Raw genomic sequence first — 10,460 nt, 5'->3', positions numbered from 1 at the left:
GTGCAACTCATTGGAGATGTGGCATTGTTCACAGTCATGGGAGTCGAGATTAATATTTTGTTCAGATTGTGTGATCCGTTTTTGTAGTTTAATGTGGCCTGAATGGTGAAATATTGATAAAATGTTGAGGTAACTTTTTTTTGTTTTTTATGCATTTCTTCTTTCGGCTGATACGACCCTGCAAAGCACAACAATGCATTGGGCTATACACATAAAATGACCTGACCGATAAATACGACACTTTAGGGCCCATGTACACGTACATCAGTGAAGCCATGATGTCATTATCTATATTATTACTTGTCATTGAATACTGTTTTCTAAATTCCATCAAGTTCAATTTAAAGGAATTTAAATGGTGCAAAGTAAATATGTCATGTGTTTAAAGTCATTGTGAGTATAGTGTGAAATACCTCACACTGGAGGCTCACTGGGGCCAGACCAACAGAAACAGTGCTGTCACGTCACTACCACAAATAACAGCAATGATGGGCTTTTGTTTGACACATGCCAAAACTTGTCCATGACACCGCTGTTCTGATTCAGAGTTGGTTGTATTATTAGATGGACTACATTTAGGTCAGAATTGTTTTTTTGTTTTTTTTTTGTTTTTCCACTTTATGCTCAGTAATCTCTGTCTTGTATCAAACCAATCTGGATTTGTTGCAAGGTCAAAGGGTCGCATTTCTATGTCAAAGCAGCACTTGACCTGCAGAAAGTTCATTTTGAGATCCAAAGCAACGAGCTTATCGTGTGTTTAGAGTACTTACATTCCTGGGATGTCATGGGGGACACAAGTTGTTGCATCCTCATCTGACACCGCCATCGTGTGGTGTGGACTGGGATCTGATCTTCAGTACTGACGCCTCAAGCATTGTTTCTGGTTTATCTTCTTACTGCTTCTCTGGTTCTTTCAATTAAAAACACACAAATGGTCAGATTATAAATATATTCTGACAAAAATGTAAGAAGCAGATACAATATCATGAACAAGTGTCTAATGCAGTCCAACACAATACTGCCATTGTAAAACGTATGTTTATGTCAGTTAGGTGTTAATTATACCCATCGTTTGTCATGCAAACCAGTGCAACACCTGATCTAACTAAACACCTGAAATTAGATTATTCAACTTTATTGTCATTGCACAAAGTACAAGCACTGAGACAATGAAATGCAGTTTAGTATCTAACCAGAAGTGCAAAAAGCACTAAAGTGCAGAGAAATGTACATACTGTATGTACAGTAGTAATATAAATAATAAATTATAGTGAACAGTAAGAGGTAGATATGAATATGCCAGATATATACAGTATGAACAGTATTAACAGTATGAACCATGTGAAATTAATACATTATACACAGTATGAACATGTGCAGCGAGTAGCCAAAATATATAGTGCAGAAGTATAATTAGTATAAATATGAATACACTATAGGTGAGACATATACAGTAGAGTGCCTGAAATGGACCTCTGATTTTTGTCCACAAGTACCCTTACTTCTTATTGTGTACCGCCACCTCCTGGTTAGTCTAGGTAGTCTGCTGCACTACTGGGTGCATATCCTTCAACTATAGGTCTTATATGGCATTCTTCTGCTTCTCTTCAATTTGCATGTGAAAAAGTATAACAACAATGCACTGAAGGACTGCATGTTTTCTGGCCTGAGCCAATGCAACAATGTAAATAAGTTAAATACTATGTTCATGCTTTCTCTTGTCGCTCTTTTGTTCTGTCATGCTTTGTATTCACCATTATTGCAAAAGGGAAATATTGATTTACCAGAAGATCTAGGGAGAAATTTAAATAATAAGTTTTCAGTTTATATTGATTTGACACACTGCAGCCTACTTCAAGGTGACATTTGATGTGACTGCATCATTGGAGCTAAATACAGTGAATGCAGTCTTGTCCATACATTATGGACTCGCATTTAGTATTCCTTTTCATTATCCAGTTTAATCTGCAGGCCAACAGATATCATATTTTCAGGTTGGTTTTACTGTAGAATTTATGCAATATTTTATTTGTGTACAATTTGATTTGTATAAATAGCTACATAAAAAGTTTTGTGGAAATGTAGTATTGAAATGCATACAAAAATACATTTGAAGTGGGATATACTACTAAGAAATGCAAATAAATATAAATGCATCCAAGGCATATGCAATGATCGTGTCATGCAACCTTTTTTGGTCCAATTCAGGAACTGGATATATACAGTATGGACAGTAGTATAAATATGTAAAAGTTGTAAGACCTTTTATAGTATAGGTAAGTATGTACGGTAGTAAGTTTAAATTTACCAAAGAGTTCAACACTTCTTTAACAGTTTTAAGAATAAATAAAATAAATATAAATAAAATAAATAAAATAAATAAAATAAATAAAATAAATAAAATAAATAAAGTTCACAAAGGTAGTATTTATTGCAAAGCGATATGAAATCATGTTCACACATGGTAGCTCATCTTCTAAAAATCTCCTTAATATGTACAGTGTGTCTGAAGTGCTCCACAAGCTTGAACACTTTGAGCCAATAACACATTTGTACCACTAGATGAAGCTGTGACCTCATTATTCACAGTATGAAGGTTAGAACTGGGTCAACTTATTCAACTCTTAAACATTTTTGGAGAGTCTGATTGTTTGGTTCTTTTCCTCTTTTTCAAGTTGGGTAAAACTGTAAATAACATGATACTTTTATTGTTGCCAATGATCCAGATGGAGACACTGGTAATACAGTATGTGCCAACATTTAATGCCTGGAATTCCAGATAACTCCACAAGATGGAGTAGTTTGGTCAGCTTTTGAGACCAGCTAAGTACAGTAACATTCATTTACAAAACTGCATGTATCATTAGACAGCTGTATCCTTTCTGTTGGCCTAATTATTATATTATTACATAAGTGGAGCTTCCACTCCTACATCATAGGCCTATAAAAGTGAAGAGTTGATTATATTACACACTATGCTCTTCAGCTTCCAAGGTCAAGGCAACATAAAGATGTTGGTTTTTTGATCACATAACATCCTCTCTTCTTACACCATTTAGGAAGTTCAGTTGCTTTAAACTGGTGGCAACTCATTCTTTGGAAAATTAGAAGCTCTCACAGGAAACTCCCTTCGTTTGATTTCCAACCACTCGACCTCAAGATTCTTCTAAATACATCCTGTTGTATCAGCATTTCATTGTCATCCAAAGCCGAAAAGGCACGTCAGCATCACCTTTATTTTCTGAATAACACATCTGGAGTTCACATTCATTCAAGTATTCCATAGAGGCCAAACATGTTTCACTTTTGTTTTATTATTTCATTACATAAGAACATACATACATACAAAGCAAACTTTTATAATAACGAGTTTATGAAACTCACAGCACATTGTCTGTAGAAATAACACAATCCCTACAAACATTTACAATTAACTCTAGTATAGAGTTCTGATTATACCTAAGAAAACCCAAACGCCCATTCAGAAAAAATACCAACATCCAAATTGACTCACACCGGACATACCCACAGCAGATATGTACACATTCGTATGAAGTTGTAACAGTCTCCAGATCATTAAAAAATCAGATTAGAGAGGGGAAATAATCATGTGAGATGATGTGAGACTTGGTGTAGAAAGGGTTCAGGTTGGGTTGTGGAGTTTAACCCACATAAAGTTTGGAATGCAACACAAAAAAAAGAAAAATAATGTACCAATGTTTTCTACTTCTACCTATAGGGGATCCCAGGTTTTTTTTTTTGGAGGAGGGCATACAAAGCCGGTCGCTTTCAGTTTCCAATCCAGGCTTCTGCTTTGGTGTGTTGATTTGTCTGTCCAGGGGCCAAAGAATGAGTCTCTGTTTTCTTGCTCATGCACCACTGTTGATCCCCACTCATCTAGGAAACAGTCCACTTTTTTTCTGTCTTTTCTTCTTTTAAGCCCTCCACCTCCCTCCTCCTCCTTCTTCTTCTCCTTCTCTCCCAAATACCTATCCCACCCTTTTCTGCCCCTCTTGTCCTCTTGCCCGGAGTGAAGTGGAGACATGTGTTTCCCTGCACCTGCATGGAGAGAAAGGAAGAAAAGTGAAGTCAGATCTCTCCCTCTCAGCCCTCCCCTCCCTCCACTCCCCTCCCTGCAGAGGAGAAGCAGACAGACTGGCGCCTAGCATGGAACTTTCATTAACCCCAGGCAGATAGCAATGAATCCTGCTACACATTCACTGGCCCGTCTAATTGGCAACCGTGGTTAATGTGGAGGGCAAGGAGACCTTCATCTTCAACAATGCCCACACTATTCTCACTGGTATTTAAAGTGTTATTTTGAAATCATTTCATATTGAAAGTCAAAACAACAACACACTGATGGAATTATGAGCCCCGAAGATATGATGCTTTACGCACAGTTATCTTGTGATTTTAAGCGATTTAGATTTTACATTAAGATTGGTTATAAAAAAAATAAATAAATACATACCATGATGTGTCATCCTCATCTTAATGGCACAACCGTCCTTCTTCTTTGGAGAAATTGCGCGCAAGGTCCGCAGTCTGAATGGAGAGCAAAAAGGAAGCACTGTTAGACGTTAGTCTTATTCTAATTGCATATAACCAAATAATAAATGTGTGCAACATGTTAGAGAACATCATATTGATAGTGCATCACAGTCTAAGATACAATATTAGCACCATGCATGCACATTGTGTGTGCAAGTGGAATAAACTCAACAAAATCCACAGATCATGCACTTAAATTATCTTTTGCAGAGCCATGCAGATGTCTATATAGTGCATCTGGCTACACAAGACTTGCTGCTATAGTGAATGTCTGGTGATGGTTGAAGGACATGCATCAGTCCACCCCTGCAGCCTCACCTTTATTGACAAAACCATCTCTGGCTCCTCCGCCTCCAGCGCGATCTGCAGGTCGAAGATGTAGTCGATGACGTGCTGCAGGATCTCCACCTGGCTGACCGACTTGTTCTGCGGGATGCTCGGCACCAGCTCCTTCAGCTTGGAGTAGCAGTCGTTCATGTCGCACAGGGCGCCCACCGGCTCCTCCAGCAGACACGAGTGGTGTTTATTATTCCGGCTGATGGCGAGACTCTGCTCCGAGATGCAGCACACGGCCTTGTAGCAGCAGCTCCTCACCGAGCGGACGGGACTGATGGCTTTCATGTTGAAAACAATAACAAATACAACAACAACAAGTCTCAGCTCGATGTTTTGAGTATTAAGTTTCTTTCCTCTTGCTTGTGGTCTTCCTGTAATGCTGTCCTGGAAAGCTACAGTGCTCTGACAGCGACGTTACAGTTGTTAGCTCTTTATACACAGCGCGCTCGATGACGCCCACTTTTACGCATCGCGCTCTGATTGGTCAGTGTAAAAGAGCAGGCACGTTCTGATTGGCTGATATCACCTTGTGGAAGAGTTGGAAAGAATGAGGAAATTAGGGCTCTGGATGCCTAAAGGGGATTGTCAATCAATTACTCACCTTTTTCAGGTGCTGTTATTTATTTGAAATAGATAGAAAAAAAGTTCTCAAAGTGGGGTGAAGTTTAGAAGAATCTCTAGTAAAAAGAGGAATACTTTTAGTTTACTTAACTCTATAGGAGAGATGTCTGTTTTAATTATAGATCTAACTACAGTTTCTATCTCACTTTTACTTTTAAACAAGCTATAATACCAGACAAATAAAAGTCTTCTCAAATAGAGACACATGTGAAAGCATATCATAAGCATAGCATGTTTCATTTTAGATAATGTACTTTTAGTTTACTTAACTCTATAGGAGAGATGGCTGTTTTAATTATAGATCTTACTACAGTTTCTATCTCACTTTTACTTTTAAACAAGCTATAATAGTGGAAAAGTTGGAAAGAATGAGGAAATTAGGGCTCTGGATGACTAAAGGGGGATTGTCAATGAATTAGTCACCTTTTTCAGGTGCTGTTATTTATATGAAATGGATAGAAAAAAGTTCTCAAAGTGGGGTGAAGTTTAGAAGAATCTCTAGTAAAAAGAGGAATACTTTTAGTTAACTTAACTCTATAGGAGAGATGGCTGTTTTAATTATAGTTCTTACTACAGTTTCTATCTCACTTTTACTTTTAAACAAGCTATAATACCAGACGAATAAAAGTCTTCTCAAATAGAGACACACGTGAAAGCATATCATAAGCATAGCATGTTTCATTTTAGATAATGTACTTTTAGTTTATTTAACTCTATAGGAGAGATTGCTGTTTTAATTATAGATCTTACTACAGTTTCTATCTCACTTTTACCTTTAAACAAGCTATAATACCAGTCGAATGAAGGTCTTCTCAAATAGAGACACACGTGAAAGCATATCATAAGCATACCATGTTCCATTTTAGATAATGAATGCCTTTTGTTATTGATGACTGTAAATCATTCGTGAAATTTGGTTGCAGTGTCAATACCTTGAAAATAAACAGAATTTCTTCAAAACTATACAGACAGATATATTATAATATTGTATGTATGATGGGTAGATATTTAAGCAGTGTATGTGCTTATTTTAGGACACACTACACCCCAAAAATGTGCATAAAAATGTTGAAAATAGGATATTTATATAATATAGGTAAAAGGTCAGTTGAAGGCCAGGCTATTTTTCTACATTAGTAAATTGCTAAAAATATGTTTTTCTGATGATGTATCATTGGATATGGATTTATTGACTCATTGTGTATGTTTTGGTAGCTTTTAGTCCTTCTCTAATTGCCCTATTCCATATGTCTGTATGATCAACAACAATTCAAATATGCAAAGAATATTAAAGCTGTGCCTAATCCGTTCAGTCACTTACTGCTATAAAAACCCTCTTTTTGGGTGAACCAAGTTTTGTGAAAATTATATTTTAACAATTCCAAAATGTTGCTCCGTTTTAGTTTACATCAAAGCACGTCCCGTTCTGCTCCTATTTGGGTCTTATTTTCCCCTTTTCTCACAATCCTGTTTTGTGGAGGAATGCAGGCCTGAGCCAGCTGTGTGTCCTATCCCGGCCCAGCTGTGTTGATCTAACGCGCCAGTCCCAGACATGCTGGCGCCAGCCTCCCGACGTCATCCATTCACCCCGACGCGCACTCCCCTCTCTCTGGCAGACGGCCCGCCCTCCAGAGTGGGAGAGAAGCAGAGGCGCTCAGAGATCTGATTGGACGGCCGAGCCTGTCACTCAGGAACACTCTCTATAAGCCCCGCCCCCAAAACGCTGCCCTCCTCCTCCTCCAGTCTGCAGTTGTAGAGAAAGTTAAGTTTCCAAATACTCCATAATTGTGTAATGATGAGCACGCCAACATGGCCTGGAGACGAATCTCTTCATGAAAAGTGACAGGGAAGCGGTCAACATGCGATCATTATTTCATATTTATCTTATTTATTGGTGTTATAATGTAATAAGAAATAAACAATATTGCATCTGTAAGGGCACTTGGAGGCCCAGACACAGTTCACTGGCTTGTAGTCAGTGCTTTCCATTTAACAGATGCCTTTGTCCACAGCTATTTACATTTTTCACCCTCTCTACCACCCTCTCTACCGCTGCCTGTTTAACTGATACCAATATTGTCATCCAGTACTAGGGCCAGTTGCATACACTTAGTTTAAGGCTAGTGATGACCTTAGACTGGTGTTAGACCAGTCTAATTAAGCCTGTCTGTTGCATAAATATTAAGACTGACTTAATTTGAGGTAGGAAAGTTAGCCACCTCTCCCCCTTGGCTAAGCCTGATGTGAGAACTTTGTTGCTATGGCATTTCAACTGTCTCTCCATTACTTTTAGCTAACTTCAACCTTACTATTTCAACTGTTTACCAAATTACATTTATCAAACTATTTCTACTGTTTACCCATTACTTTCAGCTTACTATTTCAGCTGTTTACCCATTACATTTAACTAGCTAACCATTTCAACTGTTTATCCATTACTTTTAACATGCGATCATCATTAAAGAAAGGACAAGTCTAACTTTACACTGTCAAGTTTTATGTACAGTAGTTAGATAAAGTGGTTGCTCAGCAGTCCGTGGGTGCCAGGATGTTAGCCTGCGATCACTAGACATTTTGCAAAACCACTGTGAAGGCCTCACCAACAATTATCCATTTTAGCTTAAATTGGTAGGCTATTATAATGTTGGCAAATTTGACATTATGTTACCTCACATGCAACAAAAGAAATTGGATTTAAATATAACACACTATTTTAAAAATGGCGAGCAATTAGAAGCAACACTACATTCGCATTTTCATTTTGGACACATTTGTGCGTAATTGCGCACGGCTGGGGAGATATCCTCCCCATTATACAGAGGTTTAAAACAGATGTTCAAGTCACTGCCTTCCTCCTGGCACCCCCCCTCCTCCCCACCCCCCTACTCCCCAAATGATTGACCCCCGTACGACGAGTCACTTTAGAGCGAGTCACACTATTGAACCGTGAGACAGGACTTCAGCCTAGTGCTATTTTAGAGATATATTGTGTGAGCGGTGCACAGTATCCAAACAAGACTTTGACCTTAAATATCTTTCTTAAATATGTCAAGGGGGAGGACAAATATTGCACTAAATTTCCCAGGTCTGGTGGGAAAATAATTGTTCTTATTTGCTGATGTAGCACACATGGGCTGGCTGGGCTTGGGCAAAACAGATTTGGGAGTCGATAAACACATTATGCCATTTGATTTTGATGATCCACAGACAGCACTTCCCCCTGATTCCGTGCTTATTTCTAGGAACTAGGAGCTATTTCTAGGATATCAAAAATGCCAACAGAGTGTTTTCCTCCCATGACAGAGCTTGTCTGCAGATTCCAGAGTTCTCAGTGCGTAAAATCTGCACAAAACACACACACACACACTCTCTCTCTCTCACACACACACTCACTAGTGTGTCTGGGCAAGGATCAGGTGCTTGTCGGAAAAGCCTCGGACACAATCGGGTCTCTCTTTCAATGGATGGGAGAATTCCGAGCCTGGCGTCAGTGAGTCTGCCTCTCCCCGCCCTCCCTCTCCCTCTCCCCGCTCCTCCGTGCAGCTGGACGCAGACAATCAAGCCATCAACAATCGCCATGCATAATTAGCAGCGCCCCCTCCTCTCTCCTCTTCTCTCCTTCTCTCTCTCTCTCAATTAAATTTCAATCCAGAATATTTTATTAACAGCCAAATACTAAGGTATTAAAAATCATAATAAGCCTTAAACATCTGTTCCACTTCTCTGACTGAATGTGTTTTCCATACCTGCAGGATCTAAATCTCCCCCCTCCACTCCAATCTTTACCTCTCTAAGCACCTTCTCTCAACATAAACAAAGTGTCTCTTTCTACTTCTGGTAACAACAGAACAGAGTGTAGAGAAATGAGGGTCATCTTGTGAGATGAGACAGAAGCAGGGAGGGAAAGCACCACACTGTCATGTGGAGAGGCAGTGTTGTATACAGACGGGTGTCTTTTTCATCCACAAGTGCAGGCCCATCTTGGGGCGGGATAATTAAGTGGCAAGAAACACACTGAAACTTAATTCTTTGTATCCCTGGTGTGTGTGTCGTGCAGGATTCCTCCTCCTCCTCTGCTCCCTGTTTTCACCCTGTCCTTCATCAAAGACGCTACAGTCCTCTCCGTCGGCTTTGAACAGCCTACAGATCCACAGCTTTTGTCCCTAGTGACCCAGGCGGTGACATGACATTTTACGCACATTGTTGATTTGTGCTAGTCACTTGTTATTTATGTTTGAGTCTCTTGTTCAAGCTTGTGCATAATGATTTTTGCTTGGTTTTTAGATGAGAACATACCCGATGTATTAAGAAAGAAACTCGCCCACGTACCACTCAGCCACTATGTGCCCATTGTGGCTGTCTGGTTAAATGTTCTAAATGTGAGATTGGGAGCATTGCTATTGGCTCCACACGGCTCTCAATATGGCACCAGCTAAGCCAGCGGCTCGCAGCTAACGGTGCTAACAGTGCTAACAGTGAAAACAACGGCAACAGTGCTGACAGAGCTAACAGCGTTAACCTGAGGGGGAACCGGAGGTGCTATTCCGCAACGGCGCCGTTGGTTGGGACGGTGTTATTAGCTGGAACCCCTGTATGAGAGCAATGCAAAGCGGCGGCCAAGAGCTAGCCAATGGGGCACGCTCACAACATGCACTAAAAGCATGCGCGGCCAGCTATGTCAACAAAGCACAGAGGGGCTCAGATTAGAACACACACAGAGGGAGAGTGACTTCATTCTCTGCTCAGGTAGAGATTACTCCTCTATATCTTTACATATCAAATAGTTGTTTGCTGCTATATTAATACTCCGGATATCGTAGAGAGCACCTTTAATACTAAAATATATTGTATCTTGGTTGAGCCAGTTTTAAAAACAGGTGTGATTGCATTCAAACACATATGGAGATATATGGGGATTTGACCTCTCAGATCAAATCTGGTGGTGGACA

The 10,460-nt window shown here is 39.6% G+C and overlaps 1 protein-coding gene across 1 annotated transcript; it reads right to left on the bottom strand.

The window, feature by feature from the left end:
- Positions 1-3,294: 3,294 nt before the first annotated feature.
- id3 (inhibitor of DNA binding 3) lies at positions 3,295-5,374 on the bottom strand. Its single transcript, XM_037746867.1, has 3 exons — positions 4,873-5,374; positions 4,475-4,548; positions 3,295-4,059 (listed from the first exon to the last, which is right to left on the bottom strand). The coding sequence occupies exons 1-2, from the start codon at positions 5,173-5,175 to the stop codon at positions 4,495-4,497; spliced, it is 357 nt and encodes a 118-aa protein (XP_037602795.1). The 5' UTR covers positions 5,176-5,374; the 3' UTR covers positions 3,295-4,059; positions 4,475-4,494.
- Positions 5,375-10,460: the final 5,086 nt, after the last annotated feature.

Source organism: Sebastes umbrosus, chromosome 16, assembly GCF_015220745.1.
Source record: "Sebastes umbrosus isolate fSebUmb1 chromosome 16, fSebUmb1.pri, whole genome shotgun sequence".
NCBI lineage: Eukaryota > Metazoa > Chordata > Actinopteri > Perciformes > Sebastidae > Sebastes > Sebastes umbrosus.
This window is presented reverse-complemented; position numbering and strand designations above follow the sequence as displayed.